General features: G+C 48.4%; 1 protein-coding gene across 7 annotated transcripts in view; it reads left to right on the top strand.

Annotated features, from left to right (window-relative positions):
• Positions 1 to 18,193, top strand: part of SNX19 (sorting nexin 19) — a 132,035-nt gene that overhangs the window by 37,524 nt on the left and 76,318 nt on the right. For 2 of the 7 annotated variants that reach the window (XM_080366677.1, XM_080366678.1), the window contains exons 11-12: positions 938 to 1,030; positions 3,831 to 3,926. In XM_080366677.1, the coding sequence (XP_080222803.1) occupies positions 938 to 1,030; positions 3,831 to 3,900 (163 nt within the window). In that variant the 3' untranslated portion in view covers positions 3,901 to 3,926. Of the gene's footprint in view, positions 1 to 937; positions 1,045 to 3,830; positions 3,927 to 18,193 lie in introns of those variants that run through there. The other 5 variants (XR_013924045.1, XR_013924046.1, XR_013924047.1 and 2 more) reach the window with 5 other exon arrangements.

The following is an 18,193-nucleotide window of genomic DNA, read 5'->3' as shown; positions in this document are numbered from 1 at the left end:
CTCCTGCTATGCAAAGTGGAATGGGGAGGTTGAAATCTCTGAGCTGGGAGATGCCTGTAGGGCCGATAATTCGGGAGGAGCATCCTCTTCCTTCCACACATGGAAACCATTGCCCAAGCAGCCAGGTTCATCCTGGGGCATCACCTTTCTGCAGTGCATTGGAGCTGGTTGCCGCAGGAGGCTGAATGCCCAGCACAATGGGCCACTGGTTTGATCTCGGGCAGCTCCTCTGGAGCTTTGGCTGTTCCCCAAGAAATTGGGATATTTTTTAAAAAAAAAAACCCAACATGAGTTTTAAAAGGGATTTTTGATAGAAGTCCCATTTACTCCTTTATTTGGCTTGGGAGGCTGCAGTGGAACAGATTTCTTTACATATCCTTGAGTGTTATTTGATTAAGGTTATGACTGCTAATAAACACTCTGAGTCTATTCTCCTTCCCCACCACTTGTAATTCAGGCTAACTCTTGCCTGCATGGGACGCACCTCTTTATACCAGCGTGAGGGACCAGAGCGCTGATTCTGCTCCCCTTTCATCAGTTTACCGGTGTACTGCTCGCTTTGATTTATTCCAGCTTTATAATGTAAAAGAAAATAGAAATGGGAGGAGTGCCAGGAGCGGTTCTGGCACAATAACCAGTTTACTTCCTTTTCCTTCGTTTTGCCATTTACAATCACAAGTTCTTCTATAAAACAGCTACGAGAAGGGCAGACATTGCCCAGGAGCGAGGAAACTCGAAGCTGCAGAATTAAACTGACAAAACCCAAAATCTCGTTTGCAGCGTAGGAGAAAGAAGCAGGTTCTGCTTGGAAAGACAGAAGGGAGGAAGAAAGTAGAGACCCCAGAGGACTGTGTTCTACCTATCATCTAGAAAATGAGCGTTATTTCTTAGTATGGTTAGTCTTTTGCTATGTAAGAAAATATTTTTAATTTTTCAGGAAGCAAAACAGAGGAAGTGATATAGACACCCCAGGTACGCGGCACCACCACAACTGCAGCGAAAGGTCTCAGGCAGCACTCGGAGAAGGCTGGTAAGTGAATCATAGCCAAAACCAGTGACCCATGGACTAAGGAAAGAGATGGTCAGGCTCATCTAGGGGTACATTGATTGTCTGGAGGGAAAGAAGCAGAGACTCAAGAGACTGCCTGCAGTCACCAACAGCTGGGGAATAACCAGGGTGCCGCAGAAGTTGAAAAAATGATGAATGTGCCACATGCAATAAAATAAAAACGTGCTTGGATGTACCCAGAATACAAACTCATGTAAACGAAACATCACTCCGCACTGAAAACGCACAGTAACGGCCATTTATGAATCCATAAGAGCACAGAGAGCTCCCTATTTGCACCAAGCCTTTCTGCTCCCCTTTTCCCTGATGACTTACGGGCCTTGATGCCTTTTTCCTGGACGTGAAGCACAGTCTCTCCATGACAGTCATAAGAAGTCCTGTGCGGCACACTAATGAAAAGCTGTGTGGGCTGGTCCCTAATTACAACCATCAGTTAAGCTGTCACAGAGAGCTCTCGGCCTTGGTTGTTTCATTATTAGACTTTGGGCCTTGATGAGCTGCAATCAGGCATGAAAGAGCGACCTGAGCAGAGCCAGGGAGGTCTCCAGTCACCCACCGAGCTGGGGGGGGGGGGGCTTTAGTACTAGACCTGGTTTCTCAGGTCCAGGGCTGGGAGCTGGGAGCAGAGAGCGAAAGGAGATGGAGAGCTCCACGGGGCATGCGATCGCCTTGGGCACAACCAGCCACCTTTCCACATCCCTCCATCTGCTGGCTTTTTAGGGGCTGTGGGCTTCATCGTTTTGAAGGCAAGAAGCCCTTGCCTTCGACTTAGGCTTCCTGCATAAAAGCTTAAGGGTTTGCAGCTATGTACGTTTAGTTTCAGTACAAATGTTACGCAGGGATGAGTCCAAGTCACAGTGTCTCTCAGCCACATCTGGATTTTGAAGTGCCCCAAAGGATGGCGTTGGGGGACTATTTCTCCACGCAGTGGTCCCTTTAAATTACACATTAGACCCAGTGGAAAACAGACATGCAGATGGTGGGGTTTAATGACAACAGCACCAGTTTATTTGAACTAGGGTCTTTATGGGGAGATGTGTTTGTTTTCTCAGACCACACATTATTAACTAATCCCTAGACTTTGTTTTTATAGTCGCATTGTGAGCAACTTCCCACTTTTCACCCCTTTCCTCCGTCAAAACGTCTTTGGCTCTGCAGTGGTGTGTAAGGCATCCTGGACCACTGCTGCTCGGGATGGATTTCCATTCAGCAGTCCTGCTGCAGCTGTGGCTGCCCTTTCTAACTGGGAAAGTCAGACCGGGAATTTCTTTGTGCTTTTTGGAAATGATCAGCTACAGTCATTAAGCATCCCGTTGCCTCTTGGTATGAAGGGGTAACAGCATTTCTTTCGTCTCCTCGTGTATCAAACCCATTCTAAGTCGAAAGCCCAGGTCTATCCTCTTTCCCCAGCTTCTCCTCTTCCAGGACAAGGCTGTCACTTGCTGCATGCCTGTGCTAGAAGAGAAGAGCCCATTTGCAAAGAGCCCAAAGTGAAACACTTGCAAGACCTTCTTCTGAATTGTGTTAAACCACAAAAGCCACGAGAACAGGCTTTACTGTAAGCTTTTTGCTATTCTTTCATGGATTTCAGCAACCTTGAAATAAGCAATTGCATTTTTGCAGTTGTGGCCGCAAGTGCTGCGCAGGAGGTGCCGGGCAAAGCCATCGCAGGCTGCCATGGCCGGCGTGCCGGGGAAGGGACGGAGTTGGGGGGGGGAGGGCAGCGACAGGGTTTGGGGCAGCAGCTTCTCCTTGCCAGGTTTCCCACCTGCGACTTTTGCAGGGACTCTCCTCTGATGCCTTCCAGCCTTCGCCTGACAAACAGAAATCTGAAGTGAAACAGCCTGTTCTGGAGGGATTGTGGAGGTCGGGGGGGTCCCTGTGTAGAGCCCCACACAGCTGTTAATCACCAAACTATCTCTGGCTCCCAGCAGCTGTCTGGTGTTTATCTTAGCCTGGATATCTCCTGGCCGAGCCCACGGAGAGCAGGCTGTACAGCCAAGCCAAATACAAACGGAAGACAGATAATTTGCACACAAGGGTGTGCACATGTATTTTGTGTGTGTGTGCACGTACATATGCACGTGTGTGTACACGCAGGCTTTGTTTGCATCCCGCTGCTGTGGCTGGAAGTGCACAGCAGTGCTTTTTCTTTGAAATGACCGTGTAATTTTGCAGAGGTGTTGGCACACACAAGAAGGGAAGCCTGATGTCTATGTGTTGTACAGGTGGTTTAGGTGTGTGTTTCCAGGTGCATGGCTGTGACCTAGGTAAGATCTCTCACGCAGTAATTCCTGATGCTTTCTCTAAGCCTTGTGAAGCTTTTCAGATAAAGTGGAATAATATAGGGCTTCCCAAGTCTTCCCATATTAGTAAGCCACAGGGGCTTTAAAGTGTATCTAAAACACAGTTCCCTGGGCCATCTGTGACCGTTGGAGAAACAAGGAGGAGGAAAAGGACTAACAAAGTAAACTGTTCCCCCTGGAGAAAAGAAGGAGGTCAACCTTATGACTCCAATTAACCTGTCCTCACAGGGGTGTGAGAGCAAGGAGTTTATATAAATCTGGTTCAGGTGAGGCTGTGGGTTTTTGAGGGAAGGGATGAATGAGGCAGCTCTCTGGGCATGTTTGATGTCCTCTTTGTGGTAAGAAGCTTGCAGTGACCTAGGAGATTAAAGACTTGAGGGCTAGCGAGGAGGATGCGAGTGTGTTCTACCCTGATTTTCCTGAGGACTTACACCTTTCTTTTTCCCTGTTTGCAGCTCCTTTCTGCAACAGAGCATCCTGAGCTACCACGTGGTAGCTTGGTGTGGCAGAGAAGGTCCTGACTGAATCTGAGTTGCTGTTTGCGTGATAAGGTAGGATTTGGGTGAACTTACGGGGTGTTGGGAGCCAGCCAGAGTTTTCTTTCAATGAATTGTCAAGTGAAAGCGGTCAGAGAAGCACAAGGTTATGTCGCTGAATGTTGTGAAGCTTCAAGCTAAAGGCTTTGCAGTTTTTATTTACCTAGCAGTTGGTTGTATGTCTAATACCGGTTTGGAAAGAATGCTTGAGGTCCTCATTGCTGCTCGCTTTCTCCTGAGGTTTCAAAGGCCCGTCGAACACTGAGAGTTACAGAAATTGGCTGTCCGGGTTGTGTGTGCCTTCGACTTTTCTGAGTCCTCTTGCTGCTTTTTGCACCGAGCTCCATGGGGGCCGCTGCAGAGGGGCAGCTGCAGTGCCAGCTTTTGGGGGCTGTGGCTGTTGGTAGGTGGGAAGCTGGAGGCCTGTGCCGAGCTGTGTTTGGAGCTGTGCGGGGCTGAGTGAGGGGGTGTACGCTTGCTTATCCCTAGTTTCCCTCTTGCTCTCCGAGTACAGCGAGTGCCTTGCATAGAGATTGTGCAACAAAGGCCAGGGCTTCTTCCAAAGCAGTTTGGCTTTCTTGGCTGTGTGAATGCCCAGCTTTCCTTCAAGTCCAACTCTGGTATTTATCAATTAATTTGCTCCAGATCCTGGGAAGCACAGCTGTCCTTCCCTTCAGCCTAGAGCACCCACTTCCTTCTGCCTTACCTCATCCTGCAATTACTGTCCCACAGGGGACCCTGGGCTGCAGCAGCCTGTACATCTGTCCTGTCTTCTGTGCACGCAGCAAAGCCTCAGAGGATAAAGGAATGGAAGAGAAAGAAGCCAGTTGCCCAGGAGTAGTGTTTAGACAGAAATATGCTCTTATTATGCACCTGGAGACGGTGGGGGTGAGCTTGTGGTATGGGAAGAAGCGGTGCAGGGAGCTGGGGATGCAATGAGGGTAGCAAGCTGTCAGGATGCTTCTGCTGGAGGCTCGGTGAAGAAAAGCAATCGCAGGAGAGAGGTTGTAGTGGCTCCTGTTCTCACCAGAAATGACAAACCCTTGGGTGCTCTAGCCAGAGTCTTTGCTGTAGGTGAGAGACTTCTCCAAAGGGAGAGACCAGCTTTCTGGAAGGCAGAAGACAGGAAGGGAGGAGTTCAGCTGGACCAGACTCTCTAATAAGTAACTAGTCAGCTGTTTCTTAATGTGCTGAGAGGATGTGGGAGCCCATGGGTTTGCTGAAATGTATGTGCAATGATTGCTTCTTCTGAAAAGCCAAGAGGCTCTTGGAACAGCGGAGGTGCAGTCCCCTTCCTCTCGCTCATGAAACCCTGTGATTAACTTCCAGCCAGGAGGGGCAGGGTGTTCTGGATGGCCACACACCAGGGTTACTACGCTGCCCCGAAGAGGGGGGTACACATGGGGAGGGTTCAGTGCTGGAGAAACACTCTGCGAAGAAACGCCGCTGTCCATTAGGGAGACGATGGTGGAAACAGCTCAGGAGGCATCTTGATGACAAGCACAGCCTAGAACTGTGTCTGCTGCGGGTTTTTTTCTTGCAACCTTATTTCCAGGTTCGTAATGGGGAGCGTAGCCTCTGGCTTTGCTTCATCAGATGTGCTCGTAGCAAAACTAACTAGAGCTGACAGATTGGGCCTCTGCTATTTCTATAGAGCTAGTGCAGCGTGAAGGAGGTGTGGAGATGTTTCTTAAGAGTCCTGATGCTCCGGATATATCTGGGCACCTGTGGGGCTGGTGATGGCAGCACGAACAGAGCAGCGTGTTAGCCTGGCCCCCTTCCCACCCCAAGAGGCAGAGGGGCACTTAAAATCTTGAGGGGATGCTCCCAGGCTTCTGTGACTTGACTGTGCGACCAGTGGAAGAGTAGCCCAGCACTGCCTCTGAGCCAGCCCCTGCCAGCCAGGGAGCAGAAGGAAAGGGGAACAAGAATGTTACCCCCTGGTGACATCGCTGCAAGTCCCCACGCTGCCTGCTGAGAACGGAGGGGCTGGGAAGACCTGCCTTGGAGGCTGTGGAGCACCAGTAGAGTGGTACGCTGAGAAAATACGATGTTAACTGCCCAAGTACTGCTCTTCCTCAGCTTCCCGTGGGGTCCTCTGGCACCACCGCCGGTATTTATGGCATCCAAGCCCCATCCCAACTTAAAGATGCCCTTAGCGAGGGGTATCCCGTGCAGGGCCTGGTGCTTGGGCACTGGCATGAACACTTTTGGTCAGCTGCCTCCCCTGCCCTTATTCACATGTGCAGAACAACAAGCTGGAGTTGCAGCCCAACTGCTGTTGGTGGGGAGGTCCTGCGGATATTTGTGTCTCGGAATCCCATCTTCCTTGCTGAGTGTTGCATTTGTGGGGTTCCTGGTCCCTGTGTGGTCAGGGAGCAGATATCCTGCTCTTCTCCATCCTCTCAGGGTCCCTTTGCTGATGTTTAGTGTCAGCTCAGCACATTTGGTAGCCCACTGTGCCAGTCGCCATGGGAAGGCAACATGCTTCCCATAAACAGAGAGAGGGGCATTGTTGCCTGCTTTGATGTGCTCTAATTTAAACAAAACGGTGTTTCCAAATGAGTTGGGTGGATTTTGTTGTAGGAGACGGTAACTCCCTGTAGATAGAAAGGGCTTTTTTCTAGAGGGGGTTCTGCCTTTGAGTTAAGCTTGCAGGCTGCTGAGTTGGGCAGCTCTTGCGTGCGGAGTCTGTATGGAAACGTGTACGAGTCCTGCTGGCACACACCTTGTCTACCTGCAGGACTCTGAGCTTCAGTGTGGATCTGCTGCTGCCTGGATGGGGGGACTTTACCCTGGAGTCCACTGGCACTGGTCCCAGTCAGGATCGAGGTCACTTCTAGTGACCGAAGCTGCATTCAAAGCAATCACTTAGGTGTGAAAAAATTCACTGCCTGGTCCCTGTTCCCTGGGCTCCTTAGTCCCCACCCAGTGTATTTTTAAAATATTCTTAATGAGCTGTCATTTTGGCCAGGGCTCACTTGGCGATGTAAGGATGGTGGTAACAATGAGACCACAATGTCCAGGCAGAGGAAAAAGAGCGAGGGGCTTTCTGCTGGTTTATTTTTTTTTTTTTCCTCTTGCTTGGTCTGTAGTTGTTTTGAGTCCTGCAGTGATTTCGAACAGCTGGCCCAGCTATCATCCCGATCATGTTGCTCTGTGCTTCAGTGAGCTGGGGGGACTTGGCAACCCGGCAGCTGTCCTGGAGCCTGAGCCATGAATGAGCTCAGAGGGGGAAGGAGAGAGGCTTGGATGGGAGAAACTGTATTTGTGGTGGCTTTTTTTTTTTTTTCCAAGTGAGAGGCTGAACAGCGTTGACTGGATCCAGGCACAGCCTGAGCAGGTGCTGTGTGCGCTTTGCCCTTCCATGTTTCTCCTCCCTTGACCATGGGGGTGCACAGACCCTCCTGCAGCGCTTGAGGAGAGATGCCCTTGAGAAGCAACTGGGATCAGCCTGTGCCTGACCCATCACCGCAGTGCTTGGCTCCGGGCACGGCTCACCTGCCCTGGAAACTCACGTGTAGCTCTGCCGACACGCTCCAGTGCCACTTCCACTCTGATGCCCTGCACAGAGATATTTATATTTTTTTTCTAAGCTGTACTTTGGAACTTCAGCGATGCAACCTGCTGACAGCCTGCCTTGTGTTTTATGCTGCAGTTCCTAAATGACAGAGCGGCACCTAAAGCTACTTCTTTTCACCAACATCCACAGTGTCCCTTGTAGTATCCTTCTGTCCGGTGCAGCACTGTCCCTTGATATTAGACCACACCTGATATCTCACCCTGGTGTACTGTGTGATGTTACAAGGATATTTTATACAGCACACAAGGCGGGGCAAGCTTTTCAGCCCCTATTCCATGCTTGTGTCCTCAAGCGTATATCTCAAGCTGATGTGGTGTGCAGGATGTATGTTTAAACAGTTTTCTTAAAATAATCTGTATAGACGCAGTTAAGTTGTAGCGCAGTGTAAGGGCATGATTCCTGCCTTATAGAGCTTAAAGCACTCGACAAACACAGTGACCCCCCAACTAAAATGGGGTTTGCAAAGCAAAATCCCTCACCTCTTTGAGCTGGTGTATTGTGAACTGGGGGCAAACCAGAAAAAATGCTTTATGGTGTTCTTCTTGAGTTTGGCAAAGTACCACAGGCTACTGCTTTTAAATAGCTCATCTTCAAATAGGTTGCTGTCTCCGTTACCAAGAGCATGCTGGCTTTCCTGGAGGGTACTGGAGGTTTCACTGTAAATGCAGTCACCTTGGGATTCTTTGGAGATGTTGATGATGTGTGGCAGGATGATCTCCAGTCCACGGCATGCAAATGGTAGAAAAGGCTGAAACTAAAACTCCTGTGAGATTCTGCGTGCTGTGAGCCTTAATACTAAAGAAAATGAGGGGCTGGTTTTCTTTCCTCTAGGTGCGGGCTGTGTCAATGGGGCTTCGCTGTCGCTCTGCCGTTCCCATTTCCTAGCAAGTCTTGACTGCCCTGATACAAGCGCCTTGCAGCATGCCACAGTCCTGCACGGGTGCAAGGTTGGCTGCTCTGCCTTAATTTTAGCCATTGGCATCTGGAAAGCTCCTGGCTTGGCCTTGTGTGGTGCTGGGAGTTACTTCCTGACCTGCATCTTGCCTGCTCTTTCTACAGTGACACAGCTCTTCTGTCCTTTGCTAGCCTCATCCCCCAAAATGAAGTTCTGCTGGACTTCTTGGTCTTGATCTGTGCTGGTCGCTGCAGGTTTAATGAAGGATGATGCTCTGTGTGCACTCCACCCTGGATGTGGGGCATGCTCCACCCTTTCTCTCCTGCTGTCCTACAGCACATCTGCCCTGATGTGCTGCACTCCTGCTGTCAGGTGATGGGATGCCGCACTGAGCGGGCTGCCTTGCTTTTGGAAGGGATAGACTAAACAGGCTGAGCCTAACGCTGTGGTGAAGTGGTGTTAAATTGATGAGGGTTGTGGGCTTCTCTGGGCTTTTCTTCAGAGCTCTTCCCTTGGAGATCATGAGAGAATGCAGGCAGACCACGAAGAGGGTCAGTGGCAAACACCGGGCCGTGGTAGTGTTCAGCCGTGTGCTGGAAACGAGCAAGGCTACAGCTCTGTGAACAAACAACCTTTTATACCTTAATGGGTATTGCAGATGCCAGGTCCCCGCTTGTGTCTTTCCAGGCATCTGCCTAGGCAGATGCTGTGCTCTGGCAGGGAACAGACCAGGAACCAGCTCCGCTAGCCAATAATTGTATGTGGAAATAATATTTCTCCTGGGTTTATTTAGATGCAAGTGCCCTGGTGGTGTTCTGAGTGCATGTGTTACAGGCAGTTACAGCGACGAGCTTTTTACTATGCACCTGAAATTGCTTGTTCAGCAGCTGCTTGCTTTGGGGGTGGGAGAGGTGGGCAGAGGAGAGGGATGCGATGCTTTTATGAGCCATGGATGTGAACTGGTTGGGGGGGAGGTAGCCTTAATTCTTTACCAGAATGTGGAATTGCAGTAGTGAAGGCCACGCTTAAATTAAGACAGATGAATGCAAAAGGGGTTGTTGGATGAGCTTGCTGTGTTTACTACAGGAGGGCCAAAGTTACGTTCTCTTGGTCGTGGCTATAAACACCATAGATGCCTTAAGCTGTCTGGCATGCAGCTATTTCTGCTAAGATTAAGTTGAAATAGGAGTTTTAATGGTATGACATTGAACTTTGAAAAAGGCTTTGGCTCTGTCACAACTTTCTTCTGCAGCTGAGGGAGCTCAGGCCTCTGTGCTGCTTTTTCTAACAATAAACTGCTTTGAGGTGTACAGAAAAGCACTAAAAGCTGAACTCCCTGCAAGTTATTTCCTTTGAGCTCTTGATTACGCTATAGCACATGCATCCCCTGTATGATCCAGGATGGATGATGTTCCATCCCGTTCTTTTGAATACCTCATGGATCTCTAACAGCTGTGAGCAATTTATTTGGTGTATAATCAGTTAATGTTTTGGTGAAGTGCTTTGAAGATGTACAGCATCCTCAAATGCTGAGTATTGTTTCATTATTATTACTATTTAACATCTCTACGTAGCTGAACTACTGTCAGACATCCTCACTTAATAACGTATTTGGTGTCTGGATCTTTTCTGCAAAGGCAGATTTTTGGCAAAGGGGATGGTGGAATGATATAATAGAGTTTGCAGTTATATACTACCTGTCATCTGAGTCTCTCAACATGCTTTACAGGCACTAGTTAATTCTCACCACTTGGTAGGGCAGTCTGGCTATCCATCATCTAGGATTCTGTGATCTCTGTGCAGATGGGGAGGCCGAGGAGGAAAAGTGTGACCTCTTTGAGGTCACACAGGAGGGGATTAGACCCAGATTCTCCAGAACCCGCTCTCCCCATTGCGGTTACACAGCGCCCTTTCGCCGCGCCTGTGCCATTGGCCTCTTCTGCCCCATTATGAAGGGAGCTGGCAAATGCTGTCTTATGTGTACTTTGGATCAAGAGGGATGCAACTGGGGTTTGCTGTCATGCAGAAGCTTGTGTGCTGTGGAGGTTGAAGTCCAAAGAGGTAGGAGACGTACAGAGTAAATAGGAAAGCAAGTGTGAATGACTGTTGAAGTCACTACTGTCGGAGTAAGGTTTCTGTCGTCAGGGTATGGCTTGTTGTCTTTGCTGATTCTTCTTGTGATGCCACCTGGAGAATAGGCATCGATTATGTTACTTGATTTGCTTTCTAGCCAACCAGATGGCTAGCAGAACTCTCCAAGGAGCCGCTGCTTGGGATGCTGTGGGAAACCACTCTGACCAGAGGCCGCCCATCAATGTAAATCACCCATCTGGGATGGATTGCCGGGCAGTGCTGTCAGTCTGCGCTGGTCCCTCTGTCAGAGCAGAGCAGCTTTCCTCGCCTCTCCTGTAGCTGTTCAAACTGATTGCTGTCAATCCCCTGTCTTTCACCAGAAATAAAAGCGCTTAAAAATTGAAGAGGTGATATTAGGAGGTAGAGCCATGGGACCCTAGCAGGCAGTCCATCATGTCTTAGACATTAACATCTAGTCTAGAAGACTTGGAAAGCAGTTCTTCCCCCACGTGTGTCCCCCAACCCTCTCCAGAGACAACATAGAGCATGGAAACAAAAAAAAAAAAAAAAAACCAAAAAAATATTAACTGGCGCTGCTATTCTGACAGATAAAGAGCAACTCTTCATAAAGGACCTCTGTGTTTTTCTTCCTGCCAAGAATCATTTAAACAGCGGTCATTAGCGACTTATCTTTCCTAAAACACTAGCGAAAGCTGACATCTCGGCGAGAGACCCCATCAGTCAATGTGCTGTGGTGGAGAACAGCTGTCTATAGAGCTACAGCTGTTTGCACCCTCCATGTGTGAATCTCCCTCCCTTAGACACATGCTGGGACACGGTATTTACAGCTCTCTCCTAGGCTCATGTATTACTCCTCGGAAAGCTGGGGTGACTGACAGCCCAAACAATGTGAGCGGGGAAAATTCCTCCCGCTTACTCATAGCTTTTTGGAGGACCTTTATCAAAGCCCTGCTTGTCCCAGGGAAAACTCTGCCTGATAACCAGGCATTACAGACAACCATCAGCTGGGGTGAAAAGTGCCCTGAACAGCCACCGGTGGGACTGGGAATTGGGCTGCTGTCCTGAGAGCTATGGAGCCTCTTAACCACTGGCAGCACATTTATCTTCATAACCTGCTCGTTAAGACAACAATGTTATCTGCATCTTAAAGGTAGGGAATAAAGAGACTGTTAGCTGCCCTATAGACTCCTTGGTCCCCATCTCTGAATTGCTCTTAAGCATCCCTTGTTCCCCATTTCCTAGATGCAGGGACTTGAAAGGGATTTAATCTGGCTGAATATGGCCACAAAAGTGCGTCCCAGGGAAGGGATGTGAACCGAGGACCTTGGCCCCTTGGAAAAGTCCATGCCAAAAGCCTTGCAGGGTTAAATCTACAGATTTGCCAACTGTGGGGTTTCAGATTCCTCGTCCGTGCCAGGCTTATGCATCAAGATGTCTACTGAAGGCAGTTCTGGGCAGGATCACCTCTTCTGGTCAGGGAGCTGAAGTTCAGGACTGGCAGCCTGATAAGCTAAACCATCCTGGAATTTTAAAGGCTGGTTTGTGACTGTTAAATTTGAAATTAATCAAGCCAAGCTTGAAACCTGTCTACTTTCTGAACTTTTCTTTCCTTGCTTGTTCAAATGCTGGGAGGTAAGCCAGCTCTGGAAATGAAGTCACTTTTGAAAATGGCTGCTCTTCCCAGAAGGAGACTCTGAAAATTCCCATTGTAATTTAAAGTGATTTTTTTTTTTTTTTTTTTTTTTGGGGGGGGGGGGAAATCTTATGAACTTGGCCCCTGAATTGGTCCCTCCCAGCTGTCTTCAAATTAAAAAGAGGGGAGTTTAAAAAAACAAAAAACAAAACAAAAAAACCCAACAAAAAACCACTGGCACTGCAAGCCTTTTTTTATGACACAAATTTATTGCGTAGGATTCAGCGCATTGACAGGCTATAAAAGTTTATTGAAAGCAGATACAGCCTGTCAATGGGCTGACCAGTGCCCCTGGCTGGGATGCATCCTCAGGCTTCTGGAGGAGGGATCTGGTTTTGTGGGTTTTTCTCAGCATTTTGGCTGGGTCATCGCTGGGGAGAAGTTGCTGAAGGGGGAATGCCCGCTGTGAACCACCGGCATTGGCAGAGGGGTGCGGGTTATTCCTGAGCAGGCATGTGTGGTGCTGACAAGTTTTGTGGCGGGTCTTTTGGGGCTAAATACACAGCTTGAGGTTAATATGCAAGTAGGTCTTTCCCTGGCAGATAGCTAGCACTTAGATTAATATTCCTATTCAGGCAAGGGCAGCCTCCGATACCTCTTCAGCATCCCATGTGAAGTGTTCAAGTTTCTTCTACGGGGGAGAAGCATCCGTATCACTGAGCCCACCAGAGATGGAGAAAACCAAGGTCTCATACTTGTGTGCAGACGGCACCTTCCCTTGGGACCCTTCTGAAGTCAGAAGGGAGCTTTTTGTATGAAAATGACCCTTCTGTTTCAAGGGAAGGCTTGGTTATTCAACTGAGTTGCAATTAAGTGGTTTTGGAATATGGTGCCTTCCCCAAGCCAGGGCAAAAGTCGAAGAGGATCACAGCTTTGTCTGTCAGATCAGAATGTGGCTAGATGTGCTTGTTGTGGGGGTTGAAACATTGAAGGAGCAGAGATGAACATCTGCGTGATTGTTAATAAATGCTTGTGTGAACACCTTGCTGAGGTGTATGAGGCTGTCGATGCAAAACGCTGTGGCTAAGCTGACAGGAGCAAACTGAGGTTTGCCGCTCCTCATTCCTGCTTGCTTCTGCAGACTGCCTGCTCCACCTGAGTTTAACTCGCTGTGTGTGCCAAAGACATGGAAGATGCCCGGGACTGCCCAGCGAAGGTGGTGCTGGTTCATCCCCCTGGGGCTTTGCGGTTTATTCCAGCAGCAGCCCTTGCTGGGGGCTTGGACTGACCTTACTGTGAACGGCAGGGACGGATCGCTGCCTTGCCCTCACATCTGCTGCTCCTGCGAAGGAGGCTGCTTCGTGTTGAACCACTGCAGCAAAGTTTGTCAAAAATGGAGTTGAGGTCCTGAGAGCGGTGAGCTGGGTGTCAAATTTGCTGCGTTGACAGGTCGGTGAACATAAATAACTATATGTCTTTGAGACATTTCAGAGACCCCTAGCAGAAAAGGGCTGTATCCAGTTGCCAGACCCCTCACCTTGTTGGCCCGTGCCAATTTGGATGTGCTGTCAGAAATCGTTTGCTAGTGGAGCAGCATTAGGTAAGAACCCTGTTTTTGTATCCACAACAGTGTTGGATCAAGGTTGCCGCGTGTCATTTCATCACTCTGGCAAACGACAAGCTCAGGGCTTGGAGTGTGGAACCTTATTTTTAATAAAGGAAAAATCTTTGCACTTCTATTCTGCATCTGTCAGCGATCTCACTTGGCTGAGCCCTGGAGGAGTTCATCTGGCCCTCATGTTAAGGAAAACCAACAAATTAGTACAGATGTTTTTCTGAGAGCTACGGGGATCAGGGATCAGTGATTTAATACTGCCTGATATTTGATAGGGGACGCCCAGGGAATATGTGCTGGAAACCAGGAAGTAATATTACATGAAATCAAAATATAAATATGTTCCTAAAGGTTTAGGTAATTTTTTGCAATTTCCCCTCGTATAGTCTTAAATGAGGTCTCTCCTTCTCCTCCTGTTCTTCTTGCACTTGTTCATGGAGGAGGCTTGTTCCTCTTAAGCTGAATTCACAAATCCTTTGAGTAAAAAATGGAGGTTTTCTCTGTGTGTTTGGGGGGGCTTTAGCTCAGCTGAGGAGCACACATTAAAAGACCAACATGTTTTTGGAGGAAGGAAGTGAAACTCTGAGGTGAGGAAGGAAAGTAGCCTTAACCGCTATGGGTACCGGTTTGCCTTCAGGAGGCACTCAGGCTTTGGGATCCACCATTCATTGTGCTCACCCTGCTGCTTCCAGTGCTGAGGATTCACAAGGGTGGTGAAAATATGTGCGACGGGACTCCTAAACACAGGGATGAACTGAAGAAAACCTGGGACCAAAAGCAGCTTTGAATTTTGGCTCCCCAGGGTATGTTTTGTAGTCTTCTGACGTGGCTTAACAGGTAGTCCCGGCTTCTGGCTGCTCCATGGTTTAGGCAGGCAGCATGGGCGATGTTGGGCAGCTAAAGTTGAGAGAGACCAGCTAGAGGGTCTTCTGAGCTGTGCTTCACTTCCAGTGGTGGTTGGACCAAATGATGCTCCAATTTAAAGCTCCTGCTGAGATACATCTCTAAGGAAGAGACAGCACGGTGCTGGGAGACCACAGTGGCGCAGCTTTTCTTGTTGATGTGCCAGAAAGTTATTTTTCTGCAGGATTTGGAGGATGCCTTGATTCCTGGTGGTCTGAAAGGGCACAAGTCTGTTGTCTTTTGGCATTTTGCATTCGTGCATGTGTATGAGGTAGGAAACCAAACTTAGAAAAGGAAGGTAAATTAATTTTTCACAGGTTTTGGATTTGGTTAGCTGCTCTGAGTAGACCTATCGTGACCGTAAGAAGTATCTGCAATTCTTGATACTTAGGACCTTACGTTGTGTCATACTGGTGAGTTTTTGCCTGCCACATCTCCACCGTGGGCTTTCTGTGTTGCTCAATGGCTTCGCCACTGTGGAGTTGGGTTTACGGATACCTAAATAACTCACAGCAAGAGAATTTATTCACACCCTCCAAAAACCACAAGATATGGAAAATTAATGTTATTCTTGACTCTCAAAAACATAACAGTAACTGAGATGAAGTCATAGAGGCTCAGCAATGACCATCAGGGGGATTTTGAAATTGTTCACAGACCCTCTATCTGTCTCTGAGATGCCCAGGGCAGCCCAGCTGTTTGGCAGCGCAGGGGTGATATCCGATGTGCATTGCTGCCTGCTGATGATTTTAGAGTGGAGAACGGCTTTTCTCCCCAACTTGCCACTGCTCCACCTGGAGCTGGCAGGGACTCCCACCCAGACATAAATCAAGGGGAAGATGACAGGGTTGCGGCTGAAGATTTTTGGCTCCTGGGTTGGAAAACTGCCTTTTTTTCATAAAGGTCACACCATAGCTGACCTCCCAGGAAGGGGCGAGGGTGGAGGGCTGCCGCTAAACCTCAGGCAGGGCAGAGATGTTGCAGGAGATGAAGCGCATCCTTTGTGTAATATCGGACCCAAAAGCGTTAGGCGGTTTGGCTGTTCATCATCCATTGCTTCATACCAGAAGACGACACGAAGAGCAACTTTACTGCGTCCCCCAGCATTTGTCTTCTTACCCTTGGGCAAGGACCCAAAGCCTTCATGATGTGTAATGAATTTACTAGTCCCTTACCAGTAGGATGTTGTTCTGCTCTGGCTCTCGCTGCTGTTGCTGAGCGTCAGAGGCACATCTTTTGGCGTGTACCTGGAAGTATCTGCGGTATTCATGCTTGCGCTTCAATTTATGGATTTGGTTTCTAATAAATGAAGTTTTTATGAATGTCCCGTTGACGCTGCACACTGAAGACAAAACTAAGTAGAAGCCAGTGGGTTTCTCGGTAGTGGAAGCATTGAGCCAAGGAAACCTAGAGTGAGGAGTGATGATGTTCTGCATTTCACTATGGGCAAATTCCTGCGATGGCTGCTCCTTTCCCTCTGCTCGTGCGATTGTGCCTTTCTGCAGCACGTGGTGACTCGAGGATCGCTTGCCCATCTTACCCCACAATTTCCTGGCTTGCATCGGAGTTTCTGTAACTGTTTTGGTAGTCCTTCTACAGGGATAGGAAGGCTGAGGTTTTTGTAAGGCCTCAGTTGGCTTTAAATTGTATAAACTTTGTACTCTTTTTACATCCAGCCTGCAAGCTTAAGGAACATATTCAACTCCAAAAAAATTTCTCAACTTAGTGACAAATCTGCTTCCTATAAACCCAAGCTGTTGGCATTTGCTGTTACCCTCCTTTAATGCTTTATTAATGAAGTTCTTTTACAGCTGTTCCGTTATTTCACCTGGGATAGGAGTCAGGGTCACAGGTGGATAATTATGTGGGTCATCCTGTTTCTATCCTCTTAAAACTCTGGCACAACGTAAGCTTTCTTCCAGCTCTCCGTGTTCCAAAGACTTATTAAAAGTCAACATTAATGATCCAGAGCACTTCTTGGCCAGGACCCTTTCAAATCTCGAGTACAAGTTCTCTGGGCTTGCTGATTTCAAAATACCTCATTTACTAGCTGTGGCTTAACATCCTTCTTAGTTACTGCTGGATTAGAAGCTATTTCATCATCGCATGGTACAAATAAATCCCATGGCTTCCTCTCAAATATGGGATGGCCGCTCGTATGGTTACAATACCTTGGAGCTGTGGATATACCCATTTTCTGCTTGGCTAATTGCAGTTGTACTTACTGCATTGAGCCAGTACTGTTTTTAGAGGGGTTTGTTCCTTTTGAGTTCCTTGAGGTGTCTGTCCCAGAGAGAACAATGCAGAAATTTTCTGTTTTCAGGTGGGGAGATCATCCCTGTGAGGTGAGTTGTTGTACGTGGCACAGAGCATTGGTCCAGGGGCAGAGAGAAAAGGCAAGAGGGGTAAGAAGGCTTTTCTGTAGCAAAGAATATGGCACAGTGGGAGAATGGAGGGGTGTGCTCATCTCCAGGCTCAGGAAACCTTTGTGAGATGTTAGAGTGGGCTATGGGCTATGTGTACGGCCCCAGGAGAAGCGCTCGGGTCACAGCAAGACAAGGATCGGGTGGAGACAGGAGGTGTAAAAAGGCTGGCGGGGATGGCAGTGAGGCGAGCTCTGTGTGCATTACTGGCACAAGTGAAAGCATCTGCACATGTAGAAGGGGTGACCAAAGAGAAGAGCAGACTAACCCAGAGTACGCCAGGAGTCTCGTGGAGACTCTGCTTGGAGAGATGCTACTAATGTGGAAATAACGGGGTGAGAAGGGGAGCAAAGGTTCAGTGATTTAGCAGTTAGTCAGGGAAGCAACAGCAAGACAGAGGCAGAGTGGAAGTCATCCTTTGATTGCTGTCACATGGATGGGAAGAGCTTGGCTGAACAGGGGAGGAGCTGGCATTGCACCTCTGAGCGTGAACTTGACCCAGCTGTTAAGGCAGCGTGCTGGGAAGACTTGCCCCAGTGGAATGCAGAGAGTCACTGGCCACAGACAGACAGGGAGTGGGCAAAACGGTACGATGTGGGTGTTAAGGTCTCTAGTAATGGAAAACTCGGTGATTCCTGCTTCAAATGGGACGTAGGATATCAGCCGGTGTCTGATGCTGTCTGGCCAGACTGGTGAGCAGGGTGACCGCTCTGTACGTATGCGAGGTGGTGGTTTAAAGATGAGCATCGCTTTGGAAAAGTCCCATAGAGAAACATCTGCTGGATCACTTCTGTTGCTACTCCTTATGCTTTGTCACAGTCATTTTCTGAGTCTCTCAAAACAGAGTCCTGTCCCCTGTGTGGGAGATGTTTCTCTGCTGGTCTTGGTTGGTAAAAAGCAACTAAGTGCAGTATAGGAACTCAGCAACTGTCGATAATAAGCAAAGGTGGCTTCCAGGTTTCTATCGTGACTCTTCTCTGCTTCAGACAGTGTGAAAGCAGCCCATCTTCTAATTGTTTGCATCCTCCTGCAGACCTATATAGAGATTATAAGCTTTATAGTGCAACAGGTGAGCTGTTTGGGAATAAAAAAAAAAAATAATGCACAGAACTTCCATGCATGCTTCTGTTGGCTTT

The sequence above is a fragment of the Falco punctatus genome (genome assembly GCF_963210335.1).
Source record: "Falco punctatus genome assembly, chromosome: 16".
In the NCBI taxonomy this organism is placed as follows: domain Eukaryota; kingdom Metazoa; phylum Chordata; class Aves; order Falconiformes; family Falconidae; genus Falco; species Falco punctatus.
Note: the sequence above shows the minus strand (reverse complement) of the source record. Positions and strands in the feature narration are given on the sequence as shown.